The following is a 24,372-nucleotide window of genomic DNA, read 5'->3' as shown; positions in this document are numbered from 1 at the left end:
ACTATCGCCTCTGTTTCTTTCAGTAGCTTACCATGACACCTTTATATATTTAAATATAATAACACCAAATCAGACTATCATGTTGGTCAATGTATTCTGAATGTGTTTCTATTTGGTCTTTAAAATGAAGATCCAGATTGATTTAAATAACTTTTTTTTTTTTCATAGTGAAAACTTTTATATTTGGAATTAGCCAGCTGGACTCAGTTTAGATGATCCCACTTTTGTTGGCAACATCCAAAGCATCATAGTCAGGAGCCAGTCGAACATACGCCTTCTTCTCTCCATCAGGCCTGATCAGAGTATTGACCTTAGCCACGTCAATGTCATAGAGCTTCTTCACAGCCTGTTTAATTTGGTGCTTGTTGGCCTTGACATCCACAATGAATACCAGTGTGTTGTTGTCTTCTATTTTCTTCATGGCTGACTCGGTGGTGAGGGGGAATTTGATGATGGCATAGTGGTCGTTTGTTTCTCCTAGGGGCGCTGTTCCGAGGATATTTGGGCTGCCTCCTGAGCCGCAATGTTTTGGGCCGCCGGAAGGTGGGTGACGTCCGGATCTTCTTTTTCTTGTGGCTGTGGACACCTTTCAACACTGCTTTCTTGGCTTTCAAAGCCTTTGCTTTGGCTTCAGCTTTAGGAGGGGCAGGGGCTTCCTTCTTCGCCTTCGGCACGATCTTCATGAAAAGGGTTTCTGATTTAAATAACTTTTAATTTTAGACTTTCACATGTGGAGAGACTTAAGTTTTATAAGAGAAAACAAGAGTCTGTGCTTTAGATTAGAAATTTCTAAAATGACATCTGAGGTGGGTAAAATAAAGTGAGACTGTCTAAGCACAGCGCATGCCCACCATATCTTTGAAAACATGACTTGCTTACCTGGGCCAACTCTCATCCAGGGGCTGTGAGGAGTAATTTGCTCCAAGCGCACTACCATCGAAGTAGAAATTTCAATCAAGGAAAACTCATATGAAGGGGAAGCTGAGGCAGAACTAAGAGGCTGGAGTCCTGCGGAGTTCAACTGCTGCGTTTTCCGTTTTTATCTTTATCTCTATACCCGACAGCTCTTCCTCCTACTTTGGCTTATCAACTTCCTCTGGAAAAGTCCATTCCTCTATCTCTTAACCAGCACCATCTTTGCATGATTCATATGGGGTGTTATCTTTTTTTCTTTTTTGTGTGCCCAACCTCTTTTACTGTCAAGAACTGCCTGCACCCCTACCCGAAACCTGGTTTGGCTGTCACTCTGTATAGGCCTCCCTGTCCCACAGAATGTACCCACTTCCAGGATTTCCATTCAAGGTCACTTAACCCCCTGTAACTAGTTCAGGGATGGGCTCATGATACAAACACGGGAAGAAAGGACTGCCCCCAGCTGAGGTGGTGAGCTCGGGGACCATGTGGGCCTGTGTTTCTCTCCCTGGAGGTGAAGGTAGAGGTGGCAGCCCCCAGATACTGAGTTTCAGTGCTGTTGTACGGACCCCTGGATCCAGCCCCCTGGGCTTCTAGTAACATAAGCCAATAAATTTCCTTTTTCTTCAAGTTGAGGGTTCCTGTTTCTTACAACCCAAAGAGAGCTACATTAGGTTTGCAGAGAAATGTGAACTTCCTTAGGTGGTCAGGGGGCCCCGTTTTATGGATTCTGTATTCTTCACTGGGTCTAGCCTGCCTTAGAACACATTCCAGATGAAATGGAAACAGGGAAAAACAGATGGGATGCTACACTATATGTGCTGAGTACAATAGAGCCATTTGGTTAATTTAATTAATTATACTCATAGAATACCTTCTCAAAACATTCTAAGTCATATTATTCTCCTGTGATCTTCAGTGATTCTGTGTAAAAGAAGCCACCGTCTAAGGTTCAGGAGGAAACAGGGGCCTTGATGGAAAAGGAACTATCATGCAGGCAGAACATGGCATTAGTAAAATATGGACACTGATGAACTCTTAACGAAATGTTTCCTCTGCCAGAACCACTATGATCACAAGTTTCACTTCCTGTGTACTAGTGTGGTCATGTCTACTTACCTTCTTTCTTAATCTGAATCTTAGTCAATGCAATAAAACAGAGGTGCTTTCAGAAGAGAGACCAGACGCTTCTTCAACATTAACTACCAGGCTATGCAGGAGACATAAGAGGCGTGGGTTGGATCCCTGAGTCTGGAAGATCCCCAGGAGGAGGGCATGGCAACCCACTCCAGTATTCTTGCCTGGAGCAAGAGGAGCCCGATGGGCTACAGTCCACTGGGTTGCAAAGAGGTGGACACAACTGAAGTGACCTAGTACACAGCATGCATGCAAAGTACAGGTTGGAATGGACGACAGTAGGAGACAGAAGAGGAAAAGGTGAAGAAACCAGAATGCCTCTGAGAGGAAAAACGGCAGTATCTTAACTGGCAGAACCACGAGGGAGAAGGCACTGGGCCTTTCTCTTTTCAGCAGATTTTAATGAACCTCTGTCCAGAAATGCTTAATTCTGAAGCAGAAATTTACCACTTCTCTCAGGACACTGCCACTTTTAAAGTCATTAAGTCCACTTATCTAGAACCTGTAAACAAATTAGAACACAGTGGTGTAATAGTAGTACAATGATCAAACATAGATCATTTCAATGTTGAGGAGTCGGTCAGCATGTTAGCCTTTCTGATGTATATCAACCACGTGGAAACATGGTGAGTTTCTGAAATTTTAATATGACGGGGCTGAGGCATCAAAAGTTAAAAGATGTGACCTCTGAGCTCTCCCAATTCTCACCATTCACATCTCACTTAATGGATATTCAAAAACCCAACACCTATTGGCATCAAGAGATGCCCTCATGTTAGTAATCACTCATGGCAGTTGTTGCTGTTGTTTAGTCACTAAGTCGTATCCAGCGCTGTGACCCCATGAACTGTGGCCCGCCAGGCTCCTCTGTCCATGGGATTTTCCAGGCAACAATGCTAGAGTGGGATGCCATTTCCTTCTCCAGGGGATCTTCCTGGACCAGGGATTGGTACATGTCTGCTGCATTGGCAGGCAGATTCTTTACCACTAAGCCACCAGGGAAGCCTACTCATGTCAGTGTGTGTGTGTGTGTGTGTGAGTGAGTCACTCAGTCATGTTTGACTCTGTGACTCCATGGATTGTAGCCCACCAGGCTCTCCTGTGCGTGGGATTCTCCAGGCAAGAATACCGGAGTGGGTTGTCATCTCCTTCTCCAGGGGGTCTTCCCAAGCTAGGGCTCGAACCCAGGCCTCCTGCATTGCAGGCGGGCACTATACTGTCTGCTTTGCTGCCATGTCATGTAGCTTACAGCTAAATTCAACAGAAGCTTAGAAAATGTTTATTTGCTCTTCTGAAGATCTGAGAAAACTTTGTTCAGGTGGCTTTAATCACTCCACAGTACTAATATGCCATGAAGAACATCCTAAACAGACAGAAAAAATACCCTTATTTGTAAACTAGAATTTACCATTCAATTCAATGAACATTTATGTTCTGCCTGCGAGTTGCCAGGAAACAAACAGAAGAGCAGCCTAGGTGACAGGGAAAACAAGCCAGATCAGCCCCTCCTCCATTACCACCTTGAAAGAAAGTAAGAGTAACAGTCGCTCAGTTGTGTCCACTCTCTGTGACCCCATGGACTGTGGCCTGCCAGGCTCTTCTGTCCATGAGATTCTCCAGGCAAGAATACTGGAGTAGGTTGCCATTTTCTTCTCCAGGGGATCTTTCTGACCAGGGGTTGAACCTGGGTCTCCTGCATTGCAGACAGATTCTTTACCATCTAAACCACCAGGGAAGCCTCCATCACCTTAGTTAAACCTAAGTCAGAAAACAATCCCACGTTATAATGGATCTTTTGATTTATCCCCAGTGCACTCCTTTTCAGCTCCTTTTCTGGCTCTTCCTCTTCTGCCTTCAACCCTAATGTTCCCAGAGTCTCTATGGCCTCACAGTCTCTCAGCCCACATCTGCTTGCATTGCTCCCAAAAGCACATAGTGGGGAGAACAGCCTCGGTATCGTGGGTACCATGTAGAGTGGGAGTAGGGTTGGAAGCTGGAGAGAGACTCTGGGTGCAGCCACTTTGGGAAGAGCACCCGAAGAAACTGAGAGGCAGCCCCCCTCCTCTGCCCTGTCCCATCCATGCCTTTGGCTCCATCACCCACAGTCCAGTAACTCGTGAATTCATACTTCCAGCTCCCCACAGTTCTCATGAACTCCAAGCCTGCACTTCCCACTGCCTTACTCAGCTTCTCCACCCAAAGCATCTCAAGCTCTACCTCCAGGCCCACTTGTCATGCTGCCTCTCATCACCTCATCGTGTTCCAGTCCATCACACGTAATGGGGGCGCCCTCCACCCAGGTGCTCAGGTGGAGGTGTCAGTCACCCTGGGCTGTTTCTCTCCCCAAGTCCCTGCGGCACTGCGGAGGAAAATCCTTCCTCCCCGTTCCCGGCCCAGTCCACCAACAAGGGGACTCCTGCTCCTTCTCAGATCGGATAACGTTAGAGGGGAAGGCCTTAGTCACCAAGAACATTCTGCCCTTCTGTTGACGAGACAGGACACCTGTGACCCATTTCCCTGCACGTTGGGTGGGGTCAGTGAGCCTCAGAAACCCCACACAAGACCCACCCTGTCTCCTCCCTGGGCTCCCTAGTCATGGCTGCATGGCCCGGTTCTTCTTTTGGCTTCCTGTTCCCATGCGGGAAGGGCGCCTGTGGCAGGGCTCAGGAGCAGCCTGGGGCGCCAGGCTCTCTCTTCCCCTCTGGAACCCCATTTTCTACTGGGGCTGTGGGGCCGGCCCATGGTGGTCCACGGAGCTGGCAGGGTTCCTGGACTCCAGATCTGCTTAGTAGAACCCACACTCACTGAGACAGGTGTCAGGGCTAGATTTAATATATAAGACCAGTCACCATTTGGTTCCTTCCTAGTTTCTTAACCATGTCTTCACCATCACTCAACTTCCTCTTGTCCTTTTGCTTCCAATGACGTCCTGCTAGAATACATCTTCACGTCACACATGAATGGAGGTACGGGAATGAGATCTTTTTTGGTTCTTGTGTGTACAAAGATGTCTTCCTGTTTCCCTCAGCACATGAGTGACAAATGAGAAATGGGTAGAATTCTGAAGTCTGACTCTTCCCCCTTAAAACTCTAAAAAGCTTGCATTCCCTTTGAGATGGAAATCTTTAATGGGTGTTAGGTAAAAACTGGGTTTAGTGATCAAGTAAGATATGGAAACTCTGGGTTAACGTTTCTTAACTGCCAGGCTTCTCACAGCCCTAATATGAAACTGTGAAGCTTCCAGAAGAGGCAGAATCCAACATTTCTCAAATACAACAGGCGGTGCCCTTCGAAGAAACAGTTTTGTCCTATAAACCAGTGTCCTAACATTTTCATCTCCTTGTATGAACAGAACCAAAGCAAGGCCTGCTCCAAAGAGGAAAGCCACTCCTAACTTTAGTGGATCTCAAGGCGTCTCATCATGACCATTCATTCTAGTTTTCCAGACACAACACACGCTCCAACCTTGCTGGAGATATAAATCAGAAAATTTCTAGACATTCCTTTTTTTCTCTTCCTAAAAACACATCTCTTTGAGAGGAAGGCACTTCTATGAGTCTTTAGTGTGTCCTCCTTCTCTTCTATGTGTGATCCTCAGGTCTGAGATCATATGACATTTGCTGTAAATTTATGTTAATAGTTTGGAAACTCAACAGGATGGTGTCTGGGGTGCATGTTTGCTCCCTTGAGGAGTGAGAAGGGCTGCTGAGGACACGAGCAGCTGCAGGAAGGCGGGAGGGGCTCTCCTCTGAGTTCCCAAGCCCAGACCCCCAGTCGGGGACCAGTCAGCGCCTCGCCTCTGCCCTGAGTGTGGCCTGGACCGGAGCTCAGCTGCGCAGAGCCCTGGTCTCTGCCTGTGGTGGCCCCATGCCCACAGCAGAGCTCAGAGCCCACTGCGCCGGCCTTCTCTGTGACCATAGCCGCCCACCGCAGGAGGAATGCCCTGGTGCCGGAGCTCTGCTGCTTGTGTCTGCCCACACTGTTAACAGTGTTCATTGTATTTGCAATCACTGTATCACGGGACCGACTCCTTCCTAAGCCAGGGTACCCGCAAATCTAAAATAACACCCAAGCCAGGAAACAGCTGGAATAAGAAAATTCTGGGTACACATCTTCTCTTTGTTCTAACAAAGATTCAAACCAGCATTAATCCTTTCAAATGATAAAACTTCATTCAGGAGGTAACAGAATGGTGAGAAAGGCAACCATTTTAAGCAAATTATCACAAAATCAAATGAATACAGGCCATGAAAGGAAAGATGGCACTGCAGCCCTCTTCCACATCTTTTCTACATATAGTAATATCTTCAACACAAAATCATTCTACTTTTACATTTTTCTAGGAGCTCAATACTTTGGCCACCTGATGTGAAGATCCGACTTACTGGAAAAGACCCTGATGCTGGGAAGGATGGAGGGCAGGAGGAGAAGGGGGAGACACAGGATGAGAAGGTTGGATGGCATCATTGACTCAATGGACATGAGTTTGAGCAAACTCCAGGAGGAAGTGAAGGACAGGGAAGCCTGGCAGGCTGTAGTTCAAGGGTCACAAAGAGTCAGACATGACTTAGGGACTGAACACAGGTGCTCAAGATCCCTTGATTTCTCAAAGGAACCTCGCTCTTTATTCATGGGCAGGCCTACACTAAAAAACTCTTTTGAGTCAGCAGATGTCCAGTCCTGGGACCCCCATTAGGTGCTTAAGAGAGACATCTCATGGTCTGTGAATCAGACGTGTACTGTCTGATGAAAAACTCTAACTCATCTGTATATTTATTTGGTTCCTGCTTCTCCTCCCCTTAGGAGGTGATCTGCTTTGCAACTGCTCTCATGAGTTGACCCGGATACACGGTCAAGTTATATATAGCCTACGACTTACTACCTGAAAGGAGACAGAGTCGCCTGCACACACGGTGAAGTCTCCCTCTCTGGCACTTTGCACAAGCTATTCCCCCTGCCTGAAACATTCCTTCCATGGGTGTCTTCCTCTCTGTCTATCACTTACAACCACCTGAAATTATTTTGCTTTGATAATTTTTTTTTAACCTGTTTGCCGTCTGACATCGCCCACTCAGGAAGGCAGGGACACCGCTGTCTCTCTCACTGCTGAGTCCCCAATGCTTAGAACAGTACCTGTGCAGAGAAGGGGTTCTGTGAAAATACCTGTTCAACAAATAAAAACACTGTCCTCTCACATGTGACCTATGCTTCAAGCCTCAGGTTTTCCTCCAGGACGCCTTCGCCATCCCCGCAGGACTGGTTTGGGGTGTGCGCCTCTGAGTTTGCACTGCCTCCGGGCGGTGGCGCCTGCAGTCCACGCCGAGCCTCTCCCGCTAGACGGTGAGCGACCAGAGGGCAGAAGTACGTGACTGTTTGCCGTTACATCCACAGGGTGTAAATGGTGCCTGACACTAACTGTTTTTAACTGACTGAACATTTTTCTTTGTTGCTTTTCCTCAATCTCCTCCTCTTCTAGATATTCTTCTAGTTTAAAAAGCTATGAGAGCTTCCCTGGTGGCCTAGTGGTTAAGAATCTATCTTGTAAAAGCAGGGGACACTGGTTCGATCCCTGGTCTGGGAAGATCCCGCATGCTGCGGGGCAGCTAAGCCCGTGTACCACAACTACTGGATCCTGTGTGCCTAGAGCCCATGCTTTGCAACAAGAAAAGCCGCCGCAAGGAGAAGGCTGCATACTGCAACCAGAGAGGAGCACCCACGTGCTGCAACTTAGGCAAGCCCTCATAACAACCAAGACCCAGCACAGCCAGAACAAAAAGCTATGAGACAGCTGTATTTGAAATGAATAACCAACAAGGACCTTGTGTACAACACAGGGAACTCCGTTCAGTGTGATGTGGCAGCCCGGATGGAAGGCGGAGTTTGGGGTAGAATGGATACATGTATACGTATGGCTGAGTCCCTGCACCATCCACCTGAAGCTATCACAGCATTGTTTGCTAACTGGTGATACCTCAGTACAAAATAAAAAGTTAAAAAAAAAAACAATAGCTGTGAGGAGGACTTCCCTGGTAGTCCAGGTTAAGATTGCATACTTCCACTGCAGGGGGTGCAGGTTCAATCCCTGGTGGGGGGATTTAAGATCTTGCAAGCAGCAAGGTGCAGCCAAAATAAAATAAAAAAATTTTTAATTAAAAAGCTGTGAGTATATGCATATATTTAGACCATACTTGCTGTAAAAAAGATCTGAGGTAGCCATAAATATATCTGTATGTATTAAAATATTTAGAGAGAACATCTATGAGAGAAAGAGGGAACTGAGAAATTAGAGAAAGATATAATGTTAATCACATGAAGCAAAGAAATACACTAAGTCTTTTACTAGAAAATTCCAAGCAATTTAGACAACAGCTCGATGGACAACCACCTACACGCGTGTGAATTTGCTGAAGAACCGCCTCCATTCTCATTTCCCTTTTGCATTTCTATGTAAAAGTTATGATACATTCCAGAGAGGAATTTGAGGGGTGTGTTGGTGGTTAAATGGTAGAATTCCCACCTCCCAGAAAGGAAAGGGAAAAAAATCAGTTATCATTTTTACCTGCATTGATAATGTCACATGATATCAGAAGTCAAGGTATCTTGGTGGACTCGGGGGAGAAGTAAACCTCCATTTGGGTCCTTCTCCTCGCCTCAGATTGATAAAAAACTGCGAGAAGCCTGAGGGCTAGACACGCAGTGGGAGTTCCTCTGTGTCCCCACACCTCCTCCACCGGGGTCTCTCTTAAGTGTGGTCCTGGGGGCGACTGAGCACTGGAGCAAGAGGGGGGCCCAGGCTGGGGGTCGGTCAGCTTGACTTGAGGCTGAATCTGGGCCCCTCCAGCCTCAGCTATGGAATTTGGGGCAACTCACTTTGACACTCAAGTTTCCTCACTGGGAAATGGGCGTTAAAAAAGCAAACTGCCCAGTAAATTTTGAGCTCATCTAAACGACTTATGAATTGCCTAGCACAGTGCCTGGCACGAGTAGGTGCTCGGTAAACACGAGAGCCCTCCCCCCACTTCCTGCTTTCTAGGCTGCTGAAGCCAACCCTACCGTCACTGCCAGGAACCCAGCTCTGCAGCAAGACTCACCCCGCCTCTCCTGCCTCTCCCCGGCCCTTCGGGTGAGAAGAATGAGGGCAGAGTGCAGACTCTCCTGGAATACTTACCTGTCTCCTCTCCCGCAAATCCCAGCTCAGGCCTGTTTCCCAAAGCCCTGGGCACACTGCTGGACCCCCGAGACCACGCCCTGCTCTGGTCTGATAAATAAAATTGTCCGATGAGTTCACAGCCTCCTTTTCTGTCTTCCTACTTCACAGCATAGGATTTGGTGTGAATAAATATCACTATGGAAGATTCTCCTAAATACCATCTTCGTATTTTAGTTGTCATTGATAGAGTCTGAAACTCCCTAAATAGAAAATTATATAAAAATTTCTTCCATAAGTTCTAGCAGCAGGTCAGTGTGTGAACAGAAATAAACATAAATCACCTATCTGTATGTCTGTTTTAGTGTGACCGACTAAATCTAACCTGGTTTAAAGTCAGGGTTAATTCTGATTTTGTCAATGTCTGAAGAAAATGCTGAGAAGGCCTTGCAATGGGGCTGAATGACAGGCTGTTTACGTACAGTTACTTCATTAGACGGAAATTTATTGACACTTTCATAAAGTAACACCTACCGGGATCCTTCCAATTTTTAGTCGCAGAGATGTTTCTAGTTTCTAACTCACTTAGGTTTATTGCCTCCATTCATCAGATGAAATGAAGATTTGGAGACCAAAGGGAAATTACTGGGAAAATAAATCCTGAAAAGTTTTCAAACATTTCAAAACTTATTCTCTCCTCAGACAATGAAAAAGGATATCTGTCGTCCCGGCTTGTCCCCGGATCGTCGGTGAAGAGGGTGGAAGCGAGTCCGGGACGCCCTCTCCACCAGCCCGTGGTGGCGGGTCCCCCGCACGCTGTCAGCTGGGTGGAACGCTGGCTGCAGAGAGAATGAAGAAGAGCTGGTTGGCCTGTGACCGTGACATTGCCACTTGCCATCAAGAACAACTCTTAGCAACAACAGATGACAAGACTGACTTTATAATTTTACTGGTGTCTGTGACTCTGCCTTGAGTCAAGGTGAATCAAATGCAGCATGGAGCTGTGTCTGCATAATTATAGAATAATTTAAAATAGTCTTGGGACTCCTTAGTGGTCCAGTGGTTAAGACTGAGTTCCCAATGCAGGGAGCTGGGGTTCAATCCCTGCTCAGGGAACTAGATCCCACATGCCACAGCTAAGACCCAGCACAGTCAAATAAAAAAATAAATTAAATATTTTTTAAAAAATGAGTCTTTAGTGTGTGAAGATAGAATTTGAAAGAATGACTTATTAAACATTGTCACAATTTGGAGACTATGGATTTATACACAGAATCCCAGTAACAAGGAGGTACACATGAAATGGAAAAGAGGTATGCTTAAGACAGAAACGAAGTGGGTACCTACTGCATCCAGCATGCAGAAACACAGACACAGCATCCAGAGATAAAATGGGGTACCTGTGGACTGGGGACTATTGGCTTTACACACTGTCCTTTTAAAGTTCTGATTGACTCAACAATGTTTAAAAACTTTTGGGGATTCTAGTGAAAAATCTGAACGTTTTAGCCACACTGATCCCAACTTCCCACATGGCAATGGGACTGCAATTGAAAGTAGCTGTTTTCTGCAAGCGGGACACCAGACCACTTTGATGACTTCTTATGTTAAACATCTGAGTTTGTGACCCCGAGTCAAGGAGAAAAAAAAGAGTAGTACCTGAATACTAGTGGGAAACACGCAACTCGTCATACCCCAAACGGCATAAATGAAAATATAAACAGATTCAAGATAAAGTCATGGTCAATAAATCCAAAGTCCTTTGTTAAGGCAGGCTTGGAGTACATTCTTTACATTTTTGAGTCTGGCATCCTAAAAGGCAAAGCTTTTTGATTGGCAAAAACCAAATCCTAGACTGCACCATTATATCATACATAATGGAGCAATGTATATACAATATTACGCCAGAGATGTTTGTGAAATACATGAAAACAGATTTTCTTTCATGTAAATTGAATCATATGTCAAAGAGCTAGCTTACTATGAAAAGAACCCTATGATGGAGTATGTCTTTCAAGGGGAGTTCCTTTTAGTTAAGAACTAGCTGCTCATTTTGCTGTGTTAAACATACAGATTTTCATCTCTTGGATTTGGGAATGACTCCTATTTCTCCCAAGAGGGCTGATGAAATGTCAGGGCTGGTTTAGTTGAACAGTTCTTTTACAATCCAAATCTGTCAACACCTAAAATAAAAAGATCTTCCTGAGGAACACCTGTGGTACTGGAAGGACAATATCCATTGCAATAGGCAAGATGGATGTTGAGCTCAGATAAGAGAGTGCGCTAATGTAGGAACGATAAACTGAAACACCTTTGCTCATCAAGAGGCTGAATACCCACCATGCACTTTATCAGAACCTGTTCACACAACAGACATAATTTTAAGAGATGGATGACTTTGTTCCAGGACTAAAGAAAACAGAGGTCTCTCTGGTGATAAAAAAAAAAAAAAAAATCACACGAATGTGAAATGTACTTGAAAACAACATTTTCATCTAGGAGTCTTAGAGCGCAGCTACTGCCAGACTGGACTACTGGAGGCCTGTGAATAGAGGGGGCATGGAGGGTCTTTAGAAAGGGGTCCAGGGGGATTTCCCTGACAGTCCAGTGGTTAAGACTTTGCACTTCCACTGCAGGGGGATCCCTGCACTTTGATCCCTGGTCAGGGAACCAAGATCCTGCACGTCAAGTGGCACGGCCAGAACATTAAATTTAAAAGAAGACAACGACGATCCAAAACACAGAAAGCTCTTGGAATGTCTTCCAGGTTTCCTATTACATACATATTTTCTATTTACACTTGCCTCTTTTGACTTAACTCCTATTGGCCCAGATCCTGTATTATTACTTGGATTCAGTGTGTGTTTGGGGGGATAATCTCTGCCTACATTTGATAATTTCTTCTCTTCCTCCCCATGGCACAAGTTGAAGTCTCTGCCTGGGCCAGCACAGGTCTCCCTGCAGGCCCCCAGGCACTAGAAAACAGATGGGAATGTACCCTGGTGGCAGCAGTGTTCCTGCTGGCAGCTGAGAGAACTGAACTCAGGGGTGCCAGCATCAACAGCCTGACAGTGAAGTTGAGCACTAGGAGGCTCAACAGGAACCCAAACAGCCAAGGGGTGGCCAGAAATTCTGTTTTACATCGTGACTGAATTGTCAGGGGCTACGCATGGAGAGGAATGACCGAGTGGTAACCTGAGGCAGGGAAAGGTAACTTCTGGGCTTACGTCCCCAAACCTGAGAGAGGGTAGACGGGTGGAGTGCAGCCTGAACACCAAGGTCCCACAAACCTTAACAGTAGAGGGCAATGAAGCCGGGGTGAGAGGGTCAGGGTAGTTCCTGAGTTGGCAAGCAGAAAGCTGTAGGAGATCCTTACTTAGTTGCTGTGGTTGGACTTTGGCCGTGCGTGCCTGCTCAGTGCTCAGTTGTGTCCGACTCTTTTGCGACCCTATGGACTACGGCCCGCCATGGGACCCTCTGTCCATGGGATTTCGCAGCAAGGATACTGGAATGGGTTGCCATTCCCTTCTCCAGGGGATCTTTCAGACCCAGGGATCAAACCAACGTCACCTGCATTGCAGGCGGATTCTTTACCTGCTGAGCCATCGGGGAAGCCCTTGGGCTTTGTGAGGAGGAAACAAATTCAAAGGGGTTCAAGGTACTACTGGGAATTGAGTGTCCACGTGCAGAGAGTCCTGGTCTCAGATTCTCCCCACTCTGTAGGACTGCATGCTCCTGACTGTCTCTGAAAATATCTCTACGTTGACGGCAAACTGGTTCAGGTTTGCAGGCATTAGTGGGGCTGATGGGCTGGGGGTGACATGGCTAATGCTGATGCCAGAACTCTTTCTGGGATGAAATAGGACATGTGGATTTGCCAAAAGCAGCAGCACTGTGGACTTGCAGGCCAATGTTAGACAGCACCGCACTCTCAGGGTTCTTCCCACAAGGACAGAAACCTCAGGCAGGCACCACTTGCTGCCACACAACTCACATCACCTCAGCCTGGGGTGAACGGCTGAGCCTGGCAATCTTTTCCTAGGTGGGGAAGATTACTTCCTCTAGTTAGGCACTGCTGATCTATCAACGTGACCTATATTTGCATTGATTCTTTCAGCAGATGCACAACATTGCCAATGTATCATTAAGTTTGTGGTTAATTAGAAAGCCCAGATCTTTCTCACGTGACTGAGAAAACACAAGCAGATTCCTATGAAGCCCATGTTTAGTCATGAAGTGAGCTGAAGTCTGAGAACTGGAGAGTTGCTTATTGCCAACTCAAGGAGATGATCATTATTAAAGGTATATATGTTATAGTATATTATGTGTATGTCAATGACCAAGACATTTTTCCTTACAACAAAACCAATTCTAGCTTACAGCTATATTTCTGTTAAGTGTTCTTAAAAGCAGAAGAAATGTAATTCGCAAATTCTCTTGAGTGAAATACAGATTTCTAAATGCTAGTAGGATGACCAAGTACCTTCTTGCATTGTCAGAAGTTCTACTGAGTTATTTTTTTAATAGATTTAAAACATTTTAGGAGGACTTCCCCAGTAGTCCAGTGGCTATGGCTCCACACTGTCAATATAGGGGGCCTGGGTCTGATCCCTGGTCAAGGAACTAGATCCCATATGTCGCAACTAAGACCCAGTGCAGACAAATAAATATTTTTTAAAAACCGTTAAGAAAAAAAAAAAAAAACCGTTAAGAACATTTTAGAAGACTGAGATTAAGCAGACAAATGGTTCCTTTGAAAAGTCCTGATCCAGAATACCATAACCTCAGTATCCTTACAAGGGGATGCCCGATCAGTGTTCTCAAACAGGAAGACGTCTGCATAACAATAGTTTCATTTGTAGATGTTATGACTACAGAGCAAGACAAAAAATAATAAAATTCCTATGAGAGCAAGAAAAGTTTTTCTGGAATACCACTGTCAATACTGGAAATACATACCGACAGGATGCAATACCGTTGTTGTTTTACAGTATAAGGACCACGTGTGAGCTTGAAGCAGGGGTGATTTATGTGACCATCTCACCCCTCTCACCAGTGAACCAGGAAGCAAAGAGAGGCTCTCAGGAACAAAACAGAGCCCCCTGGGACAGCACTCTGGAGGGAGCCCCTCAGGTTCTCCACTGCCCCTTACCTGAGCCTCATGAGCCAGCCACCTGGCTTCTCAGCGCAGAGCAGGTGAAGACAAGGTGGGGATGAGCACCGCAAGGGCACAGGGGCTGCTGGCTTACCCGAGCGATGGGCAAAGGACCGCTGACACCATGGCGTCCAGCTCCCTGCTCTCCTTCTACAGCTGGGCAACTGGGATCCAAGGAGACGAAGTGATTTTTCTCAGTCATATAGCCCAGCAATCTGAACTTGGGGTTCTGAGACTCCTTCGGGGTCTCGTCACCTTGCCATTTTGCCTCCTTTGCTCAGTTGCCCACATATCAGTGGATTATAAGTGGATTTTTGCTGATATATACAGAAAACAATATGTATTTTCTAGAAACGTCCCAAATAAACTTTTATTACATTCTCATAAATCTATTGAACACCCAAGATCTAACTGCAGAATAAGCCTAGCTGAGATATCTGGCTACCTTATAGTGTAAACAGCATGCCTACATCTTTACACTGGATCCAACAGTTTCATTTGGGGTAGGGGTCTGACTTAATATTTTATAAAACATTAACTATGAGTTCCAAGACTATGTATTGACCATCCTATGCTCCCTTCTATAGAATTAAAGTGCTGCCTCAATCATTCCAAATTCCTCTATGTATCTGAGCTCCCCCCTGTTTCATCTGTCCTAGGAGACTTACAGGTGGGACAGGAGACTGGATGTACTACTGGATACGGAGTGTTACTGCTGGCCCTGAGGTCACACTCGCTCATTTGCTCAGCAGGCCCTCTAGCCTTTCCACAATGCTGGGCAGCTCGTCTTTACTTCTTGGTAAGTGCACAAAAGACCGGCCCCTGGTACTGAATAACTTTCTCTGGGGGGAAGAGTGGAGACTTCACAAGGGTAGGGAGTAAGGCAGGTTCCTTGAGTTTGCAAGGCCTCTTATTTTACATGCAGGTTAAGTTAATGGAAGATATTATAGGTTCCCTCTTTTTAAAAGGGTCAGTCTAACCAAGGGACAACTGTTGTCTCTTGGGAACCCAGCTGGAGCTTATTCCAGCCACAGCCAGTGTCTCCTTTGGTTCTCATGAGGGAGGGAGGGAGGGAGGAAGACCAGCCCACAGCAAAGAAGCAGCTTTAAATCCACTGCCTCGGGGCTAAATGGAGTTTACTTCTAGCTTAAAAAATGAGCAGAATAAAAAGGATTTCATAGCTTGCTTAGAGACTCTATTATATCACCATTAAAAAAAAAAAGAAAAACCTTAAAGAAAAATTCCAAATACTTTACAAATCTCCAGGATCAAAGCTGACCACAGTTCCCCAACCTCTTCCTCTGCCCTCGGCAGTGTCAGAATTGGGCAGGAGCTGGTGCTCAGCCATGCCAGAGGGAGAGATTTTGATTCACAAAACTGTAAGGCTCCTAGGTTTGGGCAATAAGGTCGGGCTTTTCTCCCAGAGGTTGGCCAGGGCGACACTGTCTTCAGGCTGGCCTTAGTCCAGTCTTACAGGGTACTCTGACTCTCAGAGCCCCTGAATCACCTGAGTGAGTAGTTTTTATTTTATTAGATGTTAACTAGGCTTATTGTGGTAACCATTTTGCAATATGTACAAGTAGTGAATCATTACGCTGTATACCTTAAACTAATACAACGTTACATGCCAATTACACCTCAGTAAAACTGGAAAACACTAAGAAAACTGGTGATGAGCATAAAAGGGTTCATTATTCTACTCTACTTTGGGGTATACCTTAAATTTTCAAAAAAAAGCTTAATTTTTCAAAATTAAAATTTCTTTAATTTTTAAAAATTAAATTTTGACACTATAATAAATTAAGGGTACTTTTATTAGCTTTAGCCCAATAACTTCTATGTGCTCTAAGTCGCTTCAGTCGTGTCTGACTCTTTGGAACCCCATGGACTGTATAGTCTGCCAGGTTCCTCTGTCCATGGGGATTCTCCAGGCAAGAATATTGCAGTGGGTTGTCATGCCCTTCTCCAGGGACCTTCTATAACTTCTACAGACATGCAAAAAAAGGGATGAAAGCTCAGTGTTTTACCACATGGCCTACCAAAATTAGTACTAAAGTACTTTTTCTCACATGACTTTAAAGGACAAAATAAGTGTATAATAAAGGAACTAGAAAGGTATCCTAAAAGAAAATGTTTCTAGAGGGAATAAAATAATCTGAAATATTTAGTTAGAACAGCACGTGGCAATTCTAAATAAAGCATGTTGAGTTAAAAAAAAATGTACATCCTGTTTTTGATTTAAAAGAGCCTTGGGTACTTTTCCTCATCTGACCGCTTGCTCATGAAGAGGCACATACAGTGTCCTGCTCCTCCTGGTCTCAACGCCCTTATAGGCCATCAATCCCACTAAGAAGCACCCTGGCCGTGGGCATCCAGTCCCTGCTGAGAGGAGACCCGACCGCCCTGAGAGGGGACCCAACGACCTTCCTGGGCAGGCCACTCCCTTTTCATACAGCCCTGCTTCTGCTACATCTTCCCTTAGGCTGAGCTGCAAACTATCCTTGGGGTAATCTGCCCATTGAGAGGTTTCTAAAAACTCACCATTATAAGGTCACTCTTCTCCATGAGGAACCAAACTACCAAAAGTGGAGGGACTGAGCTGGGGGACCAGGTTCTTTTAATTTGAGCTAAACCTGCAAATACATCAGGTTTGCTCATTTGGAGACTCTGGGTTAAGTTGGTTTGGCGTTCCTTTCCTCATTCATACAAACACTGGCAGGTCTCACAAGGAGGAAACCATTTCATCTCACCTACAAGGGCCCCGCTCTGCCTACAGACAGGAGAGAGATAATTGACCACTCAGATGTGAGCTGATGAGGGCTGCCGTCCTGAGTGGGGCCCCTCCTTTGGTGGGGGACCATGTACTGACAGTTTCTTGGTTCCCAAGAGTAGGGGCGAGTCTCCCCCTCACGAGTGAGGAAGGTGGGCTTTTCCCTAGCTCTGTGACTGGTGAGGTCAGCATAGTCAGCCCTGTCTATGCCTGGTCAGGAGACCTCACTTCCAGGAAGAGGGAGGAAGGGGAGGGAAGTCCCACTAGGATCCCAGTGTATGGGTGCCTACTCAGTTGTGTCCGACTCTTTTGTGACCCCGTGGAGTGTTGCCCGACAGGCTCCTCTGTCCATAGGATTCTCCAGCAAGCATACTGGAGTGGGTTGCCATGCCTTCCTCCAGGGGATCTACTCAACCCAGGGATTGAAACTGCAGATTCTTTACAATAATGGAGAGACTGAAAAGTCACAGGATTAACTGTCAGGGGATGTGCCTCAGCTGGGAAGCAGACAACCAGGGCCAAGTTGGATTATGACAGCCCCCTTTCTCCTTTCTCTTTCCTATAAACCAGCTTTGCAGCTGTGCTATTGTGATTTTTCACCAGGAAAATGTACTTGGTCTTCCTTCTCATTTCTGGCACACAGCTCCTAGACCTTTGGAATTTCCTAAGGGCTGACAGCGGCACACTGTCTTTTGCTGTTAATCAGGTGACTTTTGGAGCATACCTAAGGGTAGGTGCTGGCTGTCAAGAGAACCCACTCTGTGATCAAGCGGTTGAAACTTTCAGTGTCCCCACCGCCACCACCAGAAAGGGGAAAGGGACTGGAAATTGAATCAATCGCTAACAGCCAATGATGCCATCAGTCAGTCTCCTGCAATGAAGTCTCCATAGAAACCCAAGAGGATGGGGTTTGGAGAACTCCCGGCTGGTGAACACTGGAGATTTGGAGAGTGGTGTGCTCTGAAGAGGGCCCGGGGGCTCTGCTCCCTCTCCCACCTTCCTCACTCTACGCCTCTCTTATGTCTGGATGTTCATCTGTATCCTTTAGCATATTATTTTATAATAAACCGGTAAGTATAAGTAAATGTTTTCCTGAGTTCTATGAGATGCTCTATCAAATTAATTGAATCCAAAGGAGGGGGAGGTCATGGAAACCTCCGATTTGCAGCCAAGTTGGCCAGAAGTTGTAGGTAACTCCGAGACTGAGACTTGCACTGGTGTCTAAAGTATAGAGGGCAGCAGTCTCACAGGACTGAATCCTTTATCTCTGGGAAGGTGTGGTGTCATAACCGGGTTGAATGGTAGGAGATGAGCCTGTGGATGCCAGGAACCCTCTGCTGTCCATGGTAGAATTGGGTGCAGAACTCTTAATAGCCCACTCAGTCAAATTGTGATTGCATGGCCAGGACACGCCAGTCCAGGGCACAGTCCTTTCCCTTGAACCATAATCTAGGACTGTCCAATGCCCCAGGACTGCCAGTCTCCAGCGGGGAAGAGCAGAGAAAAAGCAAACACCCACAGCTCACAGACATAAAGCTTGCTTCTTGGAGGTTCTCAGACATGGCAGGACAGACAGATCACGCTTAAAGCCATAAACAACTAAGAAAGCTCAGGCTCTGGCAGAACCATTACTTTTTAGAACAACCAACCAGTTTAGAGCATATTATTTGGATAAATAATACATTTAAATTCTTAAAAGTTTGACAGTGAAGAGACAACCTCCAACTCTTGCTCACCAGTCTCCATCTCCCACTTCCCAGTGGGTAGCCAGATTTATTAGTTTCTGTAACTCTGTCCAAATACTGATTATATATGTACAGTAAATATAAATATATATTATTTCTACTACATTTTCTTACACAAATGGTAGCATACTAATACACTATTCTATATCATGCTTGTTAACTTAATTGTCAATTAAATTTCTAAACCTGATTCCAATTTTTTAGAAGTTCTTTCTCTAAATTCTCAAGATACAAAAATAACCAAACTGGGACTTTCCTGGTGGTCCAGTGGTTTAGAATCCACCTACCAATGCAAGAGACATGGGTTCAATCCCTGGTCTGGGAAGATCCCACATGCCCTTGTAAGCCCGTGTGCTACAACTACTAAGCCAGTGCTCTAGAGTCCAAGCTCCACAACAAGAGAAGTCACTACAATGAGAAGCCCGTCACCACAACTAGAGAGCAGCCCCTGCTCCCTACAACTCGAAAAAACCCACATGCAGCAACAAAGAAAGACCCAGTGTGCCATAAATAAATAGTTTTTTAAAAAGCCAACCAAAAAAATCAGAAAACTCAACAACAACAACAACAACAAACCATGAGAGAACATATACCAACACTGCAACTGGATTACTCTCTTCTGGACAGTTCATGCTGGCCGGTTTCTCTAAGTCCTTCTATCTGTCTTAGGATTACTGGTCCTCCAAGCCTAGGGTCACTGCCCTCTTCTCCTCACCTGCCTGCCTCTTGCCTGCACTTCACCACAGCCAAGCCTCTCCCATGGGGGGTTGTGGGGCTTGAAACAGAACTTGTTACTCTAGTCTCCTCTCATCCCTGTCTCTTCCCTTCTCCACAGCCAAGCTTTTGACAGAGTTGCCTCGACCACCACCACCACCTCAACTCCGACTCCCCCACCTCAGCCCCTGACCCCCCTACCTCAGCCCCCAACCCCCCCGCCAACACTGAACCTTCTCTCCCCAAGATAACCACAGACTTTCCTTACTAAATCCAGCTGGACTTTTTTAGCTCTTAAGTTACTTGACCTCTTAGAGGCATCTGAGATGACTGACAGTTCGCTCTTTTGAAGACGTTCTTCCCTGGTATCTACGACTTTATGCTCCCCTGTTTTCCTCCTCCTGCTTCTTTCCAGTCTTCAATGCTGACTCCTCTGATGCTGGGAAAGACTAAGGGCAGGAGGAGAAGAGGGCGACAGAGGATGAGATGGTTGGATGGCATCACCGACTCAATGGACAGGAGTTTGAAAAAATTCAGGGAAATAGTGAAGGATAGGGAAACCTAACAAGCTGCAGTCCATGGGTTCGCCAAGAGTCAGACACAACTTAGCGACCAAACAAGATGCCAACTCCTGAACTCCCTGATCATCCTGTAAGTGCTGGCCTTCCTCAGGGCTCTGTCATATAATCCTGTATCTCCAACACAGACTTCTCACCAAAGCTTCAGACTTGAAGTCTGACAGTCCACTGGACAACTCTTCTAGGACCACCTGGCTGGTACTTCAAACTCAGCATGTGCGGAGGCAAATCTGTCCTTTTCTTCCCATACCGGCTCTATCTTGTGTGTTTCAAATGTCTGGGGACGGCACTTCCTTAGGGCTGAGCCCTGGAAGTCTGGGGTCCTCTTTGAAGACTTCCTCCCAGCCTCTCCTCATCCCAGGCATCACCAAGTCTGGTCACTCTGACCTTGCAGACACTTCCCAAACCTACTCCTCACTTTCTCATCCAACCACTCCCCAGAGTCACTGCAACAGCTTGTCATTGGTCTTTTTGTCTCTGATCTTGTTTCCTCCAACCTAGTTTCCATAATGCGGTAAGAGTAATTTTTCTAAGACACAATCTGATCACATCATTCAGCTACATAAAACCCATTAACAACAGGATTTTTTAAAATAGGTACTAATGAGTCAATTTTAAAGTTCACCTGGAAAAATACCCATGTAAGGACAGCCTGGAAAAATCCCTGAAAAGAAGCATGAGCATGAATTAACCCAACTAGAATTTTACAATGTAATATAAAGCTATGGTAATCAGTTAAAGTGATTCTGGTGTATGAATAGACACACAAATCAATAAAAGAGAACAGAAAGTCTCAAAATATCATCAGACACATGTGGGAATTTAGTATCTGATAAAAGTGGTATTTTAAATCAGTGAAGAAAAGATGATTATTCAATAAATAGTGTTGGGACAACTGGCTAGGAAACTGAAAAAATTAAGTCAGATCCACACTGCACACCATACATTAGCATAAGCTCCTAATGGATCAAAGATTTTTACAGCTAAAGAGGAAGGAACAAAGTACTACAAGAAACAAAGAGAAAAAGACTTTTTACAAAACCCTAGAAGTCACTGAAAAACACTAAATTTTGATACATAAAAAATGTAAATGTCTGCATGGTAAAAAAAAAAAAAATACCACCACACAAAAAGTCAAAAGACAAATGGCAGACTGGGAAAATGTCTCCTTTCTTTTTTAATATATAAAGAGCTCCTTAAAAAGCAATAAGAAAAAGATCAACCACCCTAAAGAATTAAGGGCAAAGGATATAAACAGTTTGTTCACAGTAAAGACAATACATAATCTGTAAACACAGAGGGAAATGTAGTGCACTCATAATAAGAGAAATGTGACTTAAAGGTACCCAGAGACATGATTTTTCACCTATAAGACTGACAAAGATCAGTTTGATAAAACACTGAGTTGGGGAGGATGTGGGCAAACAGGCACTTTCATATGTGGCAGGTAGGGATGTAAACTGGTGCAGTTTCTATGAAGGGTGAACTGATACTACCCATCAAAGTTATAAATGTGTATACTCCTTGTCCCAGCAATTCCACTCCTAGAAAATTTTTCTTGCAGCTGTATTTGCAGGTGTGCAAAATTATATGTGTATAAGGTTATTTGTTGCAACTTAGTCTGTATATTTTCAAAAAGTCTGTAAATAACTTAAATGTTCATCCATAGAGAATTAGTTGAAGACATTTTGGTAAATCCATACAATAGAATACTGTGCACTCAAACAAAACAAAACAAGAGTAAGGATGCTCCTGGTGAGGCGTGATGGAAAGATCTCCAATATATTAGTGAAAAATGCAAGGTACAGAAATGTGTATGGTTAGCTACCTTGGGGTGAAGTGGATTCAATACTAAATAAAATACCTCTGGAAGAATATCAAGTTACAGAAATGTGTATGGTTATTGCCCGTCAGGAGTGAACTGGGTGACTAGGACAGAGATGGAAGGGGTATTTTCATTGCATACTCTTTTGATTATCTTTAATTTTAAACTACATGAATATTAAATACAGGGTTGGCCAAAAAGTTCATTTGGGTTTTCCTACTACGTCACATGAAAAAACCCAAGTGAACTTTTTGGCCAACCCAATACATATATATTAAAAAACAAACAATTAAAATAAAAAACAAAGAGTATATTATAAATTTAGCTACAGCAACTACACTGATATGTAAATGGACAGAGGAAATGGGCAGCCACATCAATGTAACAAAACAGAAAGAATCATATAAAAAATAAATTATTCAAGAACTGAGACAATAGGTTGGACACAGAAGGAAAAGGCTGTCTCAAGGCTCAAGTCAAAATAAATCCCAAAGTAACAACAGTATTAGAATATGGTATGGGTTTTAAAAAATTGGGTGAATGCTTAAGAAATCTTGACATGATAAAGGTCATTCTAAACATACAAATTATAATATAGAAGCGACAAAAATCAATACATTTGTCTCATAAAAATTAGAGCAGAAAACTACCAAACAAATAAAAATTACTAAATGAAGAAACTATTCGGAATATATATGGCAGATTGTGGTGCACAGACTCTGTGGTGTCTCTTGATGATCACCACAGCCTGGTTCCTGCCTTTGTGAAATCCCCTGCCCTGAAATGTGGGCAGAACCTGTGACTTTTGTTTAACTACCGAGATATGGCAATGGAGTGACTGTTTTGATATTTGAAAGACTCTGTCTTGCAAGCAGAGGTGCCGGAGAGACTCTTCACTGGCCTGGAAGAAGTAGGCTGCTGTGAAGTTACTGGCCAAACTGGAGAAGCCCAGGTGGCAAGGAAGTGTGGGCAGCCTGTAGGAGCCAAGGGGAGTCCCTGGCAAGAAACTTGTGCCTCAGCCCGGCAACCACAAGAAAATAAACTGCCTACAGCCCATGGGAGCTGGGAAGCGCCTTATCGGTTCAGCCTCTAATCAGCCCACAGCCTCCACCACTGTCTGGACTGCAGACTGGTGAGACCCTGAAGCAGAGAAACCAGGTAAGCTGTAACCAGACATCTGACCCACAGACACTGTTAGATAATAAAATTCCTGTCATTTTAAGCCATTAAGCTTGTGGTAATTTGTTACACAGCAATAGAAATCTAATACACAAAAAGTAAATTTCCTTAATATGTAATAAGTAAGTCTCAAAAACCAATAAAAAGATAGAGTACTCAAAAGAAAAACAGGCAAAAGACTTAAAAACAAAGCATGCAGAACAGGAAATACAAATGGTCAAAGAAGCATAAAGCGATGTTCAACTTGCCTTTCGTGTTATGTCCTTAACAGTTTAGCACAGTGCCAGACAACTAGAGGCTGCTCGATATTTATATGTTGAAGGAATGAATAAATTTCACTCATAATTAAAGGAATGCCAGTTGAAACAACAAGATGTATTTTTACCCATTAGATAGGCAAAGAGTAAAAAAATGGATATTATCTAAATACTTTCCTCCAAAGATAATATACAAGTGGCCAATAAGCACATGAAAAGATGCTCAACATCACTTTTCATTAGAGAAATGCAAATCAACTACAATGAGATATCCTCTCACACATATTAGAATGGCTACTATCAAAACCACAGAAAATAACAAGTGTTGGAGAAGATATGCAGAAATAAGAACTCTGCACTGCTGGTGGGAATGTAACAGGGTATAGAAAGTATGGAAAACAGTATGGCTATTCCCTCAAATATAAAGCAGAATTACCACAGGATCCAGAAATCTCACTTTTAAGAGCGTATCAGAAAGAATTGAAAGTAGGATTTCGAAGTGATATTTGCATACCCATGATTATAGCAGCATTATTCACAACAGCCAAGATGTAGAAGCAACCCAAAGGTCCTTCCCTGGATGAATGGGTAAACAGAACATGGTATATACATGCAACGGAAAACTATTCAGCCTGTAAAAAGAAGGAAATCTTGGCACATGATACAACATGGATGAATGTGGAAGACATTATGCTAAATAAAATAAACCAATTACAAAAGAACAAACACTGAGATTTCACTAATATAAGGTACACAGAGTGGTCAAAATCATAAAGAGAAAGTAGAATGGAGGTTATCAGGGGCAGAGGGAGGGGCAAACAGGGAGTTGTTGTTTAATGGAAATAGAGTTTCTATTTCACAAGATGAAAAAGTTTTGGCAACTGATTGCACAACAGTGCATACTTGACATTACTGAACTGTATGGCTAAAAATGGTAAAGGTGGTGAAGTATA

The 24,372-nt window shown here is 44.4% G+C and overlaps 1 protein-coding gene and 1 pseudogene across 4 annotated transcripts in view; both read right to left on the bottom strand.

Annotated features, from left to right (window-relative positions):
- Positions 1-24,372, bottom strand: part of CRTC3 (CREB regulated transcription coactivator 3) — a 98,236-nt gene that overhangs the window by 34,660 nt on the left and 39,204 nt on the right. For all 4 annotated transcript variants that reach the window (XM_043489503.1, XM_043489504.1, XM_043489505.1 and 1 more), the window contains exons 3-4: positions 9,916-10,035; positions 880-941 (exon numbers count right to left, since the gene is read on the bottom strand). In XM_043489503.1, coding sequence (XP_043345438.1) covers positions 880-941; positions 9,916-10,035 — 182 coding nt within the window. The remainder of the gene's footprint in view (positions 1-879; positions 942-9,915; positions 10,036-24,372) is intronic.
- Positions 165-24,185, bottom strand: LOC122454850 (annotated as a pseudogene).

The sequence above is a fragment of the Cervus canadensis genome, chromosome 17 (genome assembly GCF_019320065.1).
Source record: "Cervus canadensis isolate Bull #8, Minnesota chromosome 17, ASM1932006v1, whole genome shotgun sequence".
Lineage (NCBI taxonomy): Eukaryota > Metazoa > Chordata > Mammalia > Artiodactyla > Cervidae > Cervus > Cervus canadensis.
This window is presented reverse-complemented; position numbering and strand designations above follow the sequence as displayed.